This window comes from Suricata suricatta, chromosome 3 (assembly GCF_006229205.1).
Source record: "Suricata suricatta isolate VVHF042 chromosome 3, meerkat_22Aug2017_6uvM2_HiC, whole genome shotgun sequence".
Taxonomy (NCBI): Eukaryota; Metazoa; Chordata; class Mammalia; order Carnivora; family Herpestidae; genus Suricata; species Suricata suricatta.
This window is the reverse complement of record NC_043702.1, coordinates 328,570-346,155: the sequence shown is the minus strand read 5'-3', so window position 1 is coordinate 346,155 and position 17,586 is coordinate 328,570. Positions and strand designations below refer to the sequence as shown.

The 17,586-nt window shown below is 51.3% G+C and overlaps 1 protein-coding gene across 1 annotated transcript in view; it reads left to right on the top strand.

Moving 5' to 3' along the window:
- Nucleotides 1-17,586, top strand: part of FARP2 (FERM, ARH/RhoGEF and pleckstrin domain protein 2) — a 93,502-nt gene that overhangs the window by 27,573 nt on the left and 48,343 nt on the right. The window contains exons 3-7 of the mRNA XM_029933496.1: nt 6,737-6,841; nt 7,897-7,939; nt 9,275-9,353; nt 11,561-11,658; nt 13,439-13,553. Of these exons, the coding sequence (XP_029789356.1) occupies nt 6,737-6,841; nt 7,897-7,939; nt 9,275-9,353; nt 11,561-11,658; nt 13,439-13,553 (440 nt within the window). The remainder of the gene's footprint in view (nt 1-6,736; nt 6,842-7,896; nt 7,940-9,274; nt 9,354-11,560; nt 11,659-13,438; nt 13,554-17,586) is intronic.

Genomic DNA, 17,586 nt, shown 5'->3' with positions numbered 1-17,586 from the left:
ATGAGCACAGGGACAGCGCGTCCCCGCAGCGGCCTTCTGTGCCCGCGCCACCTTGTTTGCGCGGGCCACCTGCTTTCGCTCTCCCGCCTCCTGACGCGCTGGGAGCCAGCAGGACGCTGAGCCCCGTCCGGCCTGGCCGTCCGCCCGTCGGCCTCTGCTGGCCCCGCCGGCCTGCGTGCCGCGACGGAGCGCGTGGGCTCAGACACACCGACAGGCCGCTGCGGTGTGACTTATTTCTCTTCTTTCCAAGCTATAGGCTGTGCCACATGCACACATACATAGGCCGGTCACTTGAACTGAAACTGTGACAGAAGGGACTTGAACCACTAAGGGGAGGAGAGATCGCTGAAGAATACAGAAGGGGAGACACAGGAAACAGGAGCCGACACAGACTTGGAAGAGGTCTCCTTCGCCAGGGTCAAGGTTCAGACCTCAGACGGCGGAGATACTTGCCAAGGTGTCACAGGAACGGCCGGCAGGCAGGGGACTGCCCCCAGCAGGACTGGAGCAGAAGACGGGACTCCCAGGAGGGCACAGCCACGGGGTCTCCTGCACACAGCTGCAGGGCAGCCACTGACTGGCCGTGGCAGCGCGACAGCCCAAAGCCCCAGAAACGGGGAGAAACAACTCCTTCTTATAGTGTCCCCTGGCACCCTTTCCTGACAAGGCAGCTTGTGAAAGAGGAGTGTCTCCAGGAACCTGTCCCCATGTCACAAAGCAAGGCAGAGAAGGGTAGATTTGGAGAAGAGAAGCAGTAAATAGATAAAATGGATACCTAGCTCACCCATATTAACGAGTTCAAGTTTGCGAATTTTAAATTGTCCTCTTTCCTGGAGTAATTTAAGAGAAACCACTGTAGAAAGAGCTAGGGTACATAAGCTCTCGCGTGATGTCCCTGTCTTATGGTAGAGATGATTGATGTGCAAGATGATCTCCTCAGCCGAAGAACACTGAGTGCAGGGGGACACGTTTCTCCTTCCAGGATACAGGACCCCTCTCTGATCAGCAGACGTGGCAGGTACATCTTTGGGCTCTCAGGTTTAACACAGTCCTTATGGCTTTCAGTGCAGTTCGGAGTACTTTGTGGTGCACAGCATTTCAGGGAGATGTGAGAAGCCAAGACTTGAACGTGTGCCAGATGGAAATGAAATGCCTATCAAAAATGTTGGTGACCTTTCAAAGAATCTAGAATGAATGTAGCTACAGTTTTCTGTGAGCTCTCGAGATTATATTCATTGTACAACATAATATTATAATATTATCTAATTATCAGACGAAATATTTTAAGCCATGAAAAAGTAGAGATACGAATTATGTAATAGGAGTGGGCATCTGGATAGATGGAGGAGTTATAATTTGGCAGATGAACTGTAAATGGACATATGAAACAAGTTGAAGGACTAAATCAAGCTTTTTCCAGAATATTCCCACAGTGCTTAAGACAAAGAATAAAGAAGTACTTTGTTAGCTGAGATTTTGTAGGCCATTTCCATCCAGACAAAATCTTTAATGGCACTTTTGTCTATGCAAATTTCTAACAATATGCTTTATGTCTGAGCTTGGAGAAGAACTTAAACACTGCAGCCAACTGGAAAATGGGAACACCAAACAAAATTTTGGGTTTTTAATCCATATTTTATATTTTTGTATTACGTCTTCAATGCTGTTTCTTCTGCACCCTAGTGTCGGAAGCACAGTTCTGATTTGGGTGGGGCTTACTGCAGTGGGAAATGGGCTGTGAGGACAGCGGGTCTCGTTGGGAGGACCTGTGGGCGTTGCCACTGCTTTCGGGGTGCGCAGAGCCTCCCCAGCAGGTGGCTGAGGGAAAGTCTGGTCTCCCCCCGCTGCTTTGCCAGCGGGCAGAGGACTCGGCCCTGCCGTCCACCTGACGGTGCCCTTCTGGGTTTTAGCAGCAGGCTGTGCTCGCGCCAGGCTTTGTCGCTTCGCCGCTCCGTGACTCATGCTGGCTTAGCATTTGCCTATGGTGTGACGTAGGGGTCAACGTCCATCTTTTTTTACCATATGGTTATTGAAAAGACCATCCTTGCTACACTGAATTACAACTGTACAATTAATTTGTACAATTACGAAGTGCCTTTGCTTTAACTTAGATGACTGTACGTATAGGGGTCTCTTTCTGGGCTCTCGCACACTCCACAGGGGGCTTTTTGCACTAATAGCATACTATCTTAATTACTACTGCCTTAGAATAAGTCTTTTTTTTTTTAAGTTTTTTTGTTTTGAGAGGGGGAGAGAGCGAGAGCAGGGGAGGTGAGAGAGAGAATCCCAAGCAGGCTCTGTGCTGTCAGACAGAGCCTGACACAGGGCTCGAACCCACAAACCCTGAGATCATGACCTGAGCCAGAGTCGGATGCTTAACTGACTCAGCTACCCAGGTGCCCCAATTTGGCATGTTTTTAAAAATTAGCACTTTGTAATGTGAGCTATAATGTTTTCTCCCTGTTTGATTTTGCCTTTATAGTAGTTTCGGTTCATTTTCCTTTCCCCTTCCCCCTTCCCTTTGCTGGATTATATTTTTTAAGGAAGCTCTCTGCCCAGCATGGAGTCAGGCGCTTCCCCAAGGAGCTGGCCAGGCGCCTCCATGGCAGTTTCATCTCGGGTGGACCTTTCTTGTTTGATGTCCCGGTTTCTCAAGCCCCTCTGACAGCGCTTAGCTTCTGGACATCCTGACCACGGCCTTCTCCCCACATAGAGTATGAAGCAAAACTGTCTCATTGCCAGGACCTCGATGGGTGGGTGTGTTTGTGTTTAGGTATTTTACTCGTCTTGAAATTATGATGTGAGGTGAGGACACAGCCTTATTTTTTCCAGATGGACACCAAGTAGTTTTGATTGAATAATCTGTTTTCCTCCCACTGAGTGACTTGAAACATCACTTTTATCAGATACTCCAATACTTTACGTATCTGGGTTTATTTCTTCACCTCCTACTGTGTTCTATTTAATTTGTGTAGACAGGCACCAGTACCAGACGTTTTAATTACTGTGGTTTGAGCGTCTGCTAAGGCTGGTCCTCCCCTATTTTTCTTTTTCATTGGCATGCTTGCATTAAAATATATATAGAGATAGATATACCCACTATAGAAGTAGTCTGTCGGGTCCACCAAAGAATCCTTTTGCTCTTTCTGTTAGGACAGTGTGGAATCCGGGGCTTAGTTTGAGAAGCACTGACGGCTCCGGGGGTGGGGGGGGCGCGTGCCCTCTCCACGCCCCTCCTGTGGCTCCTTTCTACCTCATCATAGTGGTTTTAAAATTTTCTCCATGAAGCTCTCTTTTGTTAAGTTTACTCCAAAATACTTCAACTTTTTCATGACCATTGCAAATGAGGTTGATTCCTTCCTTTCTGTCCTGAAAACGGTGGCTAGATGTGTGCAGGGGAACGCGGCTTGGATCCACGTAAGGTACTGTCCCCCATCACCTAACTCATTTCCATCTCTTCATGGTAGTTTTCTAGTTGCTGTTGTCAGGTTTTCAAAGTAAATTACGTATCTACAAATAATGATAGTTCAGCTTCCTTTCTGAGTTTTTACGTCTCATCGCTTTGTTTTGATGTCGGTGTCACATATTAGCAATTGAGTGTTCTGCTTGGTAGTGGCTGCCTCGTCTTGTTAAATGTTTAAGAATCCATTTCCTCTTGTTTTATTAAGAATTTATATAGGGGCATCTGGGTGACAGCTCACTCTTGATTTCAGCTCAGGTCATGATCTCGGGTCCATGAATTTGAGCCCCGCAGCAAGTTCTGTGCTGACGGTTCAGAGCCTGGAGCTGCTTCGGATTCTGTGTCTCCCTCTCTCTCTGCCCCTCCCCTGCTCACCCTCTTTGTCTGCCCAGGGAGGCACAGAAAGAGGGAGACACAGAATCCGAAGCAGCTCCAGGCTCTGAGCTGTCAGCATAGAACTTGATGCGGAGCTCGAATTTATGGACCTGAGATCATGACCTGAGCTGAAGTTGGACACTTAATCAACTGAGCCGCCCAGGTACCCCAACAGTAAAGAAACTTCTTTTCCTGAATATAGGATAATTGACTTGGGAAAGCTTTTTCAGTTTGGTAAAATTTACTCCAATACAGGAGTTAAACACACACACACACACACACACACACACGTATATGTGTGTGTGTGTGTGTGTGTGTGTGTATGTGTGGATATATGCGTACCGATTCATGTGTGTGTCCATACATTTGTACGTATACGCGTGTGTATTAGTACAGAAACCTGTGTAATTGTGTACTTTTATGCCCCGATTTGAAAACCCTGCTCCAGATTTGGACACTGGTTCATCATGGATGTGCCCATGTGTCTGCACACTTGACTCATGTTGGCGGCCCTCGGCAGGGCAGGCCTCCTGACACAAGCCCGGGTTGCACTGCCCGTGGGGGGAGGGCTTGGGGAGGGCTGTTCATCCCGGTGCCACACCTCGCCGCGTGGGCAACCAGGCAGTGGAAAACGGAGAGGGGAGGCTGGGGCAGCAGAGCAATGGTGGACGTTCTGGGCCTGTGGGTGGCGCGTCTGCCACGTTGCTGGGCCTCGAGATTCAAGCATGGGTGGCTCACCGGACGAGTGACATGTGAGCAACAGCCATGGTCTCTGACCCTCTAATAGTGGGAATGCACTGGATAAGTGACATGTGACTAATCGCACCATAGGCATGGTGCTAGAGAGAAGTTCCAAGCAATGTGGCGGGTCAGGGGAGCTAGGTGAGATCAGGGGCCGTCCCCATGATAACCGACTCGCCAGGGTCTGCAGGGTCCGCGGGAGGCCAACGGAGGGGGCCAGGCCACACGAGGGCCCGGGAGCCTGGTGTGGCTGCGGCCCCCAGCAACACAGTGAGCACACGAGCCCTGGCCCGCCTCTTGCAGCATGTCGGGGTGACCTCGGCCTGGCCACGGTCCTTGGCGGAGGTGATGTTACACTGCTGCGTCCAGAACGTCGCTCTGCCCTGCTCTCCGGGTGCTGTCGTCAGCCTCCCTTCCCATGCGGTGCTTCCAGTGCCGCGAGTCCCCACGGGGCGCTCTGTCCCCGCACAGTGCAACCATCTGCGTCTCCGCACAAGACCGCTCGCCTCACGGGCGCCTTGGGGGCTCGGGCCCGTCAGCGGCAGACTTGACTTCGGCTCGGGCTGTGGCCTCATGGTTCGTGAGTTCAAGCCTTGCCTTGGGATCCTCTCTCCCCCCTCTCTCAGCCCCTCCCACTTGCACTCTCTTTCTCTTTCTCTCAAAGTAAATAAATAAACTTTAGAAAAAGAAAAGAGTGCCCCCTGGGAGCACAGCCACTTCCTGGGCCCACAGTAAGAAGGTCCGGGGTTGAGCTTAGGGAGCATGCCGTCCTTTGGGGCCACAGGCTCCCCTCCCGTCCCCCTGCACACGGAGGTTCCCTCCCATCCCCCTACACATGATATCTTTTCAGTGCGAAAATGACATGTCCACCAATGAAAACTGAAACATCACAGAAGTTAGAAGATAAGGTAAAAGTGAAAGCCCTGGTCCCCACCTCCCACCCCCTTCAGTCCTAAAGGGTGGCTGCCTCTCAGGACAGAGCCCCCAGCTGGCCTCCGCTCCAGGTGCGCGCAGTGCACGGGCCTCTGCAGCGTGCTGTCACATACACTGGACAGAAAGGGAACCCTTTCTCCTTCTTGACTGAACTGTAGTCTTGGACTTTATTCCACGCTAGTTCGCAGAGTTGTACAGACTGTGACAGCGGAGGTACTGTTCGTGTCATCAGTCCTTTGTTGGCTTTGTCCTTGCATCTTTAGGTCTGTGCAGTCGTGTGAGAATACCTGCAGGAGAAAGTTCCAGAAGTGAAATTGCTGGAGCAAAGGTGTGTGTACACTTTACATTTTGGAGGTGTTTTCAGATTCTCCCAGAAGATGGACAAAATGGCGTCCTGCCTGTGGGGCGTGGACCGGCTGCCTCCCCCGAGCCGAGCCGCCCGCGCTCCCAGCCCTCGGAGGGGCCGAGAAGTGGCGCCTCGCCGTTTTGGTTCATCGTTAGGGGGCTTGCGCACCTTTGTGTACCTAAAAGCCATCTGTATTTCTTTACCCAACTCGTGAGAGCAATGTGAGAGAGAAATCAGAATCTGTCCGAGTTAGTAGAATTAGTATGATTCTGTATTGTAACTTTGTTCACTGTTTCTCTGTTCAGAAGTTTTTCATCTTTATTTAATCAAGTCTGTCTGTGGTACTTAGGAAGTCTTCCGCTGCCCCAGGACTGGAGAAGCATTTTCCGTTTTGTTCTGTAGTCCACAGGAACATATTTTTGTGCTCGTGCAGACGAGGGAGCTAACTTCATGTTTGTTCTGAGTGGAGGGCCTGTCACCCCACCGCTAGTCTGCGCAGCGCATGCTCTCTTGCTAATGTTATTACCAAACAGCCAAGTGTTCACTTGGATCTTAGGCAAACAAAGGAGTATGAGACCCACCTCTATAGTAAATATCAAGTCGATGAAGTGTTCCCTGAGGCTAAGCATGGGCTCTGTCACCTAAAGTTATGAAGAAAAATAGCTCTAAAGATGGAACTGAGAAGGTAAGAGTGAACGGCTGTCGAGCTTCACCTTGGCGTCTGTTCTGAGCACTAAGAGCCTGACTGGAAGGCAGAGCAAAGCAAGGAACTCAGGAGGATGGAGTCTTACGTGCGGGAAGCCGCGTCTTGCCTCCCTGTCCCGTGAACCCGTGTTGCTGGAAGGCACCTCACTCTGCGCCCCCCTCCCCACCTCTCACAGCCAAAGCGCGATGGCCAGATGCTGCTGACTCAGGTGTGGAGGCGCTTAAACCTGACGGAGTGCGACTACTTCGGACTGGAGTTCCAACACCCCCGGGCCGACTGGGTATGTGCTCTTGCCTCACTCTTGCAGACGGGCTGTGGGTGCGTGGTGGGTGCTAGTGGTGCGCAGGGCCCCGGGGAGCCTCAGAGGACCTGCCACAGCGATGGGGGCACGGAGCCTTCCCCCAAGGGAGTATGGAGTTCACGTGCCTGTCAGCTTGGCGGAGTCCCCGTCCTTCCTGAGAGTGTCCTCCCTGCCAGTCCCCGTGCCGAGGAGTTCCAGAAACCTCCCCTGGTACATCTGTGGAGTGGTCGTTTTGAGCAGACTGTTCTACTAAGTTGGTTATCCATCATGTTCTTGATAGATGAGCCTTAAAAAGTGTGGAGCTTTAATTTACAGGTGGAACTGTTTTAAAAACCAAAATCCATCCTCCTCCAAGTCATTTGCAGAATATAATTTGCAGAACCTATTAGTTCAGTGAGCATGTCAGCGTCACAGAGTTCCGTCCACCCCTTCGTGAGTGGCACTCTGGCCATTGTTGTTTACAAGTGCGGCGTCTACCACGTAGTTGTTTGGCCTTAACAGATGCCCCCAGAAATAATTACTGGTGCCCATTCGGGGTGTAGCGATAGCAGCGCACTGTGGCCTGGTGGAGGATCCCGTACAGCACGGTGCCCTCGCCTCCTGCCACAGTCCTCGAAGCACGTGTTCCTGTGCCTCTCCCCGGTGTGTTGTTGTTTTCTAGTGTTTATTTTTGAGAGAGAAACAGAGACAGAGAAAGAGAGAGACAGAGCATGAGCAGGGGAGGGGCAGAGAGAGTTGGAGACAGAATCCGAAGCAGGCTCCAAGCTCTGAGCTGTCTGAGCCTCACACAGGGCTCGAACTCACAAACCGTGAGATCATGACCTGAGCCGAAGTCAGACATTCAATCAGGTGAACTCTCCATGCATCCCGCTCCCCAGTGGTTTATCGGGACTGAACTGGTGGGTAAGCGGAGGGCCAAAATAGGCCCACCTTAAATATCTCGCCTAATTGTAACAATTATGTATTTTATAACATACTTTTTAAATAGAAAGATCATTGAATGCATCTGATCTCTTTTCTTAAATCCTCTTTAGATTTGGCTCGAACCTATGAAGCCCATCATTAGGCAAATACGAAGTAAGTCCTTGTTTTAAACTCTTTAAAAATTCTGTTCATTTTAGATGCTTTTGTTCTTGACTATTCAAATTGAAGGTATGTTCAGATGTTCATTGTCCCTGAATAGTAGCAAGGTGATCGCCAGCAGCACTTGAACTTGAAAGTCATTTCGCGACTTAGTCTTAACCTACAGTAGCTGGGGGTGGGCAGTAATTTAATTCACTTTGTTCTCAGATGTGGCAATAACAGGATATGCTCTTTGATTGCACTTTAATTTTGAACCAATATGCAAAGACAAGTTATCATACAATTTCATGCATATGTGGGATTTAAGAAACAAAGCATACGAACATACGGGAGGGGGGAAAAGAGAGAGGAAAACAAACAGAGATTCTTAATGACAGAGAACAAACCGAGGGCTGATGGAGGGCGGTGGGTGGGTGGTGGACTAAGTGGACGGGGAGTAAGGAGGGCACTTGGCGATGAGCACTGGGGGTCAGACGTGAGTGATGAGTCACTGGGTTCTGCTCTGGAAACCAGTACTACACTGGATGTCAACTAATTTGAATTTAAACAAAAAAATAAGAATGCAGTTTCTGAGTTATGACAAGACATTGAGGTTCAATTAGCATTTGTACTTTGTAAGGCTTTTTTTTTTCTAGAGAGAACATGTGTGACTGGGGAGAGGGGCAGAGAGAGAAGGAGAGAATCTTGAGCAGGTGCCATGCTCCATTCAGAGCCCAACCCAGGGTTCGATCCCCCAACCCTGAGATCATAACCCAAGCCAAAATCAAGAGTCACTCAGGCACCCTTGTTTTTAAAAATAATTTTTTGTGGTGTTGTTTTTTTTTAGTGTAGTTGACAGTTCAATTACATTTATAATAAAATACTTTATACTGTTTTGTCATTTTAAACAATTATTTTTGTTAGTCTCTATTAAATTTGTTGAATTGAGGCACATAGTAACGCCTCTTAATTAGTATGTAATGCACAGGGTGCTGTCTAGGGGTCCGGATTCACCTGCAACATTTTTAGTCCCAGATGGGGGAGAAAGACAAGTGCCATAGCTTCATCCGTCAGCGGTGACCTCGGGCCGTGTGGGGCGCCATCACCAGCAGTGGAGCAGCCCCTCTTTCCTTCTCGGTGAAAATGACACGGGCCTGTTGCTGTAAACTTCCAGTGACGCTCAGCACTCAGACGAGCCAATAACACCTCGTGCTTTTTCTTTCCTGCAGTCAGGTTGTTCTGGTTCAGTAGTAAGTGGTGACAGCACTTCCTTTCACTAACGTGTACAAAGATCTCACAAAATAGTGGGATTGACCTTATTTGTGAAGTTTGAAATGTTTCTTCTCATAGGGCCAAAGAATGCATTGCTTCGTCTAGCAGTGAAATTCTTCCCACCGGACCCGGGTCAGTTGCAGGAAGAATATACAAGGTAAGGAGCCCGACTGAATGGCAGCGGCCAGCAGGGCCCAGAGCTCACCTGGAGCTCCTGCAGCACCGGGCCCACCGGGTGCTCCGGGTCAAGGTGTTCAGAGAGTGAACAAGTACATCTTCATTCATGTAAAAGGTGTGATCAATGTGTCCTATTAAAAGAAGCACTTAACTCTTTCTTATACAAACACAAATGCCAGCGGAGCTTGGAAGAGGGTTTATGATGCAAATCCGGAGACAAAGATGGGGGTGCGTGTTAGTGTGCTGTTGAGCTGATGCCCTTCCACCGAGCGCAGAGTTACACACATGCCTAAAGTTGTCGGGACCTTTACCCACATGCCCAGAATACACTCAAGGGAGAAAATGCCAAGCTTGAGAGGCCTTATGAACCTAAGAGCAGAAATATTCTTTAGGTGATTTCTTTTGTATCATTCCCTTGAATCCGAGATTGATTCTTCGTGGAAATGAGTGAAAGAAAATGTTTACAATTGATTGAAAAAATGTTTATAGTTGCTTCATCTGGGCACAGATTATGGAAGGTTTTTTTTCCTGTGTTTTGTGGTACCAACTCAAAAAGAGATCTGACAAAAAAAAAAAATGGACTCGTACGTGAATCGTGGGCATCTCCTGAGTCTCTCTGTAGAGATGCTTGTAGGGCACTGCGACCTCACAGAATGACAGAGGGGCCGCTGCAGGGGACGGAGGGAGCCCAGTAGCCCCGCCGCTCACTTTGTGGGTAAGGAAGCAGCCCCAAGGGCAGCCAAAAGTGTTGTTATGAATGAATACAGGACTTCTCTTCATAGTTTATTCCCTGGCATTTCCCAAAAAGTCCTCTTTGAGGGAGTAATGCAACAGGAAGTGTTACCTAACTCTGGGCCCAAGCCAACTTTATGCAGGAGGTCCCTTTCTTATTTATTAAAAAAAAAAAGCAGTTTATGATAAAAGAAGAAAAACTTCAAAATATAGCTACATGGAGTAAAAAGCAAATGTTCTCCTTCACTCCCTGCCCGCCGTGCTGTTCCCAGAAGTAGTCACACTGGAGGTGCGTCTTCCAGACGAATTCACAGCAGTGGGTGAACGGACATAACAGTCACAGAGCAGTGTCACACTGAATCGCACACACACAACCGCAGGCTGGTTGGGTTGCTTTGTCTTGTCTTCTTACCCACATGGCCGCAGTATGCCGTGTCCGTCTTTTTGCTTAGAGTCCATGTGCCTGTAATCTGCTTTACCGAATCATTCTCCTACTAGTGTGTGCTTAGATTATTTCCGGTTTTTCTCTGCTGTACTGCTGCAAACAGCCTTGCCCACATATCTTTGTAAGCTCTGGAAAATATTTCTCCAGAACAGTTTCATCAAAGTGAGATTGCTAAGTTAAAGGTAGCCACATTGAAATTTTAAGAAAATACAGTAAATTTTATTTATTTATTTATTTTTAAATTTTTTTAAATGTTTATTTTTGAGAGAGAGAGAGAGAGACAGAGCACGAGCAAAGGAGGGGCAGAGAGAGAGAGGGAGACACAGAACAGAATCCGAAGCAGCTCCAGGCTCTGAGATGTCAGCACAGAGTCCAGCGCAGGGCTCGAACTCACAAACCGTGAGATCATGACCTGAGCTGCCCAGGCGCCCCGAGAAGACCGTGAATTTTAACAGCTCAGTCCGAGTCTAAATTGGCAAAGGCAGAGAGTCTGTCTCGCCCGTCGCAGCCCCTGCCCCAGAGCAGCGCCCCGCCTGGGGCGTGTGCCTGCTCAGCAGGCGCCGTTGTGGAATGCGCTTGTGCGAGTGCATGCGTGCCGCCCTCCCAAGTCCCAGCCAGGAGCGCCTGTTTCGCAGCTCTTTCCTGGCCAAGACCAGATATCCTCGATCTAAAACTTCCGTAGCCACTTTTTAAGCCCTGTCTGAATTGGGTATTCCTGCTCTTTCACAGCAGAATCATGGAGTGCGGTTTTGTGTGTGTGACAGAAGTGACATGAGTTTGTGAGCTTGCCCTTGAAGGTGTGGTGCATCGGGGAGGCGAGCATGTGAGTGCGCCTGAGTGCGGTGGCTCTGCCCGCAGAGCTGCTGCCTGCGAAGGGCCGCCTGTGACTTCGCCTCTGCTCACCGTCTGCTCTTCTGTCGCTGGTCACTGCTGTGCTGTCCTGCGAGGGAGATGCGGGGTCTGCTCTAGAGCCTCCGGAGCTGATACCTGTGTTTTGAACTCCCGCCTAGGTACCTGTTTGCCTTGCAGCTGAAGAGAGACCTCCTGGAGGAGCGCCTGCCCTGCGCGGACACCACAGCCGCCCTGCTGGCGTCCCACCTTCTGCAGTGTTAGTATCTCCCTGCCACTCGCAGGGCGCAGTGTCCTGGCGCACCCGCAGGGCTCACGAGCGTGATGGAGGAACGGCCTTTGATGTGCCTACTTCCTCTGAGAAGCTGAAGAGGAGCGTTCCAGCGTGCAAGTCCTTGAGGCCGACGGTCTCCTGCCAGGAAGGCAGGCTCAAGGCCGGGATCCGCAGCCACACGGGCTCTTGCAGAATGCCTCCCCTTTGTGTCTTCCCGCATTTCCCCCATAACTGTCTTGAGTCTGGGAGCCAAGTGACAGCCCTGACCCTCAGCACCCCTGGACAGGGACCTCCCTGGCGGGACCATCACAGCCCCTCTGGTGACAAGTTAGGCATCGAACCCTGGAAAAGAACACATTTCTCAGTACATCACACAGCGAGAGATGGCTCGGAAGAACAGGAAAAATTACAGTGTAGGAAGAGGTTCCGAAAACCGGGTGTGTGCCTTGCTGGGCCTCCACAAAGCCCCCGCTGACAGGGCAGGAAGAAGGAAGCCCCGCTTCTGGACTAGGGTCCCCTGGCACAGAACTCACGTTTCTGAAATTTGAGCACAGAAAGTAGAACGTAGAAAGTGTCGGGAATCAGAGGAACTAAGAAGTATGTGGGTTAATTTGCGGTTTACTTGATCCCCCCCCCCGACCCCCGCACCTTGTACAAATAGCAAATTCCATCACTAGGTGCCTTGCAGGCACTTTATTGAAAGAAGTTTTCTTTTTCTTTTTTTTTATGTTTTAATTATTTTTGGGAGAGAGAGAGAGACAGCATGAGCAGGGGAGGGTCAGAGAGAGAGAGAGACACAGAATCTGAAGCAGCTCCAGGCTCTGAGCTATCAGCACAGAGCCAGATGCGGGGCCCGAACCCAGGAACTATGAGATCAAGACCTGAGCCAAAGCCAGACACTCAACCAACTGAGCCACCCAGGCGCCCCAGTAGAAGTTTTCAAAGTGACTTCATTATTTTTTATTGGGTTTGAAGCCTTCTCAGAGAGACAGCTGGCTTTTCAGTGCGAATGGTCCTTTGGCAATGCCACTCGCTCAAGGGCTGCGTCGGGTGTGGCCGTGGTAACCTGCCGGGCCGTCACCCTGCCCGTGGAAGTGTGCTGCGGCCACTGCAGGAACCTGCCCAGACCGAGCCGCCAGCTGCCGCTCGTGACTCTGAGCGCGTCATCTGGCTCTAGGAGATGGCCCACCCTCGAGTGTGGCGCAGTGCAAGCAACTTTTCTGTGAGCTTAAGATGGTCTCAAGGCAAAAAAGGAGTCTATTGTTTAAGATTCTTGAGCTTTAGGTACAGTTCTTGAAGCATTAGTAGCCTCAGGCTTCATGAAATCAGAAAGAGACATTGTTCCTTGAGAATTTGAGAGGCCATGAAGGAAAGAGTGATTTAAAATACATGACCCTGAAACAAGTAAGATCTGCGTTCCTGGCCACAGCAGCGTTGAGGCTGCAGACGAGTACGGTGAGGCTTACGACCGCAGCAGAGCCTCGGGTCAGGCTCCCGGACTCACTCACCAGCATCCTATTCCTCAGAACTCGGAAAAAACTTCTTGACCCGTGTTTATATTTGCCTTTATGCCTTTAACAGCTTAAGATATGTGGGAAAGTAAAATACAGAATCTTGTTCATAAAATAAAAATATTTATATGTTCTTTTACTACAGATTTAGGATAATTGTTTTCTACTTTTAATTCATGCATTTGCTTGTACAGATGCTTGTATTTTTCTTTACTTGAAAATTAGAATTACTGACTGTTGTTATCTCACTTCAGCGGAAATAGGAGATTATGATGAAACCCTGGATCGAGAGCACCTTAAAGTTAACGAGTATCTGCCCAGTCAGGAGCGTTCTCTTGAGAAGATTCTAGAATTCCACCGGAAGCACACGTGAGTCTGTCAGAGTACCGCCTGGCACTCTGGCACCACACTGTTAATGATAAATTGTGTATTTAAGGGATGGGAGCCACCACTAAGGCTTCTGCAAGACTGACTGAAGTGAGCACCGTGCACTCCCTGGGAGGCACGGAAGGGGCATCAGGGCCCCGGCGGGAGTGACCAGAGGGCGGAGCGTCGGGGCAGCCGTTCCACCACGTGCGTGAGTGCTCTGAGCGAAACTGTGAGAGGCGTGTTGGGAGCTGGCCGAGTGGCGGTGGGCCCTCCCGGGGGGTGGGCACCAGATCCGGGACTGTATCATTGCACAGTGTGGTGTGCCAGCTGAAGGGCGGTCGGAGCGGCCAGGCTGGGCAGGGGGAGTGGCTGGGCTGCTTGGGCTGCAGGCATCTTTGAGGAATTGGCCACATAGGGCTGGTGAGAGGGCGCTCCAGGCGGAGGCGGCAGCCTGGGAGGTTTCAGAAGCCCCCGCACGCTGCTCGCAGCTACACCTGGATTCCTGGTCTGGGTGGTGGGGCGACTTCCTGAAGCTACGCGACCCACTGTCCCGGAAAGACTGAGGGAAGGCCCCGGGCAGGGCACTGCAGGGTCAAGGGTCCCACCAAGGCATCAGTGCCAGTGGGTGGATGGGTCTGGGATGCAGGCAGAGTGTCATCAACACATTGGCCACATCAGTCTGTGCAGGTCACCCAGGGAATAGAGGGTAGACCCAGATGGGAGAGCAGAGCCCAGGACAGACCCTGGACACTGGCTTTGAGGGGAGGAGTTGAGAAGGGGGCAGCGCCAGAGGTCATGGGAACAGGGCCGTGAGCCTGGCGGCCTTGGGCCCTGAGGAACGGTGTGGCAGGAAAGGGTGAGGCTTCCCGCCAGGCCTGGTGGGTGTGGCTGCACGCATGTCCGTGAGGTGAGGGAATGGTGCAGGTCTGTGACCAGTCACTCTGCGAGCCAGTGGGAGGGCGCCTGTGCTCAGGTGTTCACACGCTTGCACGTGTGTGTGCGTGTGCAGGCATGTGCATGTCGGGTCTGTCTCAAGGTGGCTGCTTTAAAAATTCATGAAAGCCAGTTGGAGAAGAGAAATCAGGCGATGTGCTTCACATGGAACTGAATCTGGGTTCTTTCGGACAGAGTGCCACCATCCCCGAGCTCATCTGTCTCTGGGCTCCCATGATCTTTTTTTTTTCTTTTTATAAGATTATTTAGGGGCGCCTGGTGGCTCAGTCTGTTAAGTGTCCAACCTCGGCTCAGGTCAAGATCTCATGGTTCATGGCTTCGAGCCCTGCATCGGGTTCTGTGTTGACAGCTCAGAGCCTAGAGCCTGCTTCAGATTCTGTGTCTCCCTCTGTCTCTCTGCCCCTTCCCTGCTCATGTTCGCTCGCGTGCTCGCGTACTCTCTCTCAAAAATAAATAAACATTAAAATATTTATCATTCAGTAATCTCTACACCCAAGGTGGGGCTCGAACTCACAACCCCAAGCTCAAGACTTGCACACTCCTGTGAGTCAGCCGGGTGCCCCTGCATAGGTCTGATGCGCTCACCTCCTCCTCCACAGTCATCAGGTTTTCCCTGTGCTTCTTTTATTTCTTTTACTCATTTCTTGGGTAGGATGCTTAACTGACCAAGATGTGGTACTTTTGTTTTAGTCAAGATACAGGTCTTACACAGTTTATAATTATCTTCCTTGACCCACTGAAAACACCCTTGTAATCACTGAAGAGGATATTGAGGAAGTGTTGTTTTTATCACATTTCTTTTGGACCTCTGAGATTGAAGAAAACAGATTTGAAAGCTGGTGTCTTAGTGAGGGAAGCCCCGGGCCGTGATTCCTGCACCCTGGGGCTGGGGTCATGTGGAGAGGGGGGTGGGAGGGGTGGTGAAGCCCACCTTCCTGCCGCTCAGATGGCTTCTCACTCCATCCTCATGGGGGAAAGGGGCTGAGAGCCCCCGTCCATACTCGTGGGCCCCCCGCCCAGACCCTCCCAGAGACCCCCCACCAAACACCGTCACTCCAGAGGTTCGGCTGTAGTGTATGAATCTGGGAGGACACAGACATTCACTCTGGGACATTCCATGCACGTCCTCGCATGCAGAGGGCATTCATTGCACCCCAACAGCCCACAAGCCTTCAGTGCTCTAACGCTGACACTGAGTCCTCTGACCCCATGGCCTCCCCTGCCTCATCCAGACAAGACCTGGCTGCGACTCCAGGCACGCGGTTTGCCTGAGGCACAGTCTCCTCGGGCTGTGAAGCCAATGCACTGTGGTGGGGGGTGGACGCGGGGTGGGCATTCCCCTTCCAAAGGGAGGGACCAGGAGGAAGAAAAGGGTGACAGGTCTCAGGCAAGTCCAGAACCTAGCAGAGCAAATGACATTAAACCTTAAGGCTCAGGAATAATCCTCTTTGGCTCTGTGCTCTGCCCTCCGGGCCCCCGGGCAGGCTCACCGTACTGCAGCTCCAGGCAGCCCTGGCCTTGGAAACCCGAGCAAGGGCCAGCCCCCAACCCCCACCCTCTTCTACCCTGGCCTGTGATGGGAGAGGCAGCCCTGACCCAGGCTGCCTTTAGGGTCTCCCTCCACTCTCCTGATTTCCAGTGCAGCGGCTTGGCCATACTCATCTCCTCCCCCGCTTAGCCTCACCTCGGGGTTCCCGTTTTCTGCAGCGTGGGCAGGCTCATTCCACATCTTACAATTCTGCTTCCTCTCTGCTTAAACTTCCATGTCCTGGGCATCTCTCTCCTCCTGCGAGTTGCCATCAGCAGTCAGAGGAGCCCAGCTACACTTTAAGCACTTTGCCTAGAAAGCTCTTCAGCCCAGGGCGCCTGGCGGGCTCCGTCAGTCACGTGTCCTACTCTTGACAGCGGCTCGGGTCTTCGTCTCATGGTTCTTGAGATCACACCCTGCATCCGAGTCTCCACAAAACACTAGGATGTGAATGTAACTCAGCCAAGTGTTGGGCCACTTTATAAAAGGATCGCCTTTTGTCCTGTTTCCGATCACGTGTTCCGCACTTCTGTCTGAGACCTTGCCAGACCATCTCCATCCTCATGGCTACCAAATTTTGCTCAAGAAGACTTAGGGCTTCTCTGGGAAGAAAGGCTTTTTCTCCTTTTCTCTTTTCCTTCTTAACCCTCTCCAGAATCTCCCACAGCGTCCCTAACTGGCCTCCCCTCAGAGCTCCTCCGGCCTCCACCAGTGCCCGTTCCCAAGCTGCAGCAGCGGTCACTGGGGGCACTAGGACACCACGGACAGTGGTTGTCACACACTGGGTATTCCTGCTTGCTGATGACTTAAATACATGCTGATAGTCAGGTGTTCATATCAGACTCAAAGAATAGAAGTTTTAGTCCAAGAAGAGAAACTGTGGGAAGGGCTGTTCCTTAAAGATCCAGCTCAGGCACGTGGGAGGTAGAGGAAGGGCTGTCGGTGGAACCCCTCATGGAGGGTGCAGGCCTTCGGGGGGCTGCTCCTGACCAGGACCCTGTCCGTCCCCTTCGCCCGCCATGTGCCCTCTCTGAGCAGCAGCCACCTGGAGGCTGGCCAGTGTGACACGGGCCATGGTCAGTTCCCCGGGAGTGTGACGGTGGACTGTGCACTTGAGAAACATGTTTTTATTCAGTTTCATCATTTTATCCTTATAAAAGTATACTCTCACGGTTATAATTGTATGTTATGAAAATGATTTTGATGTATGAGATGGGTGTGATGAGATTCAGTGCTCTCTGCTCTCCCCGTGTCCCGCGCCAGTCTCCGTGCACAGTGCCCGTGCTCTCCCCGTGTCCTGCGCCAGTCTCCGTGCACAGTGTCCGTGTTCTCCCCGTGTCCCACAGCAGTCTCCGTGCAAGATCCGTGTTCTCCCCGTGTCCCGCGCCAGTGTCCGTGCACAGTGCCCGTGCTCTCCCCGTGTCCCGCGCCAGTCTCCATGCACAGTGTCCGTGTTCTCCCCGTGTCCCGCAGCAGTCTCCGTGCACAGTGCCCGTGTTCTCCCCGTGTCCCGCGCCAGTCTCCGTGCACAGTGTCCGTGTTCTCCCCGTG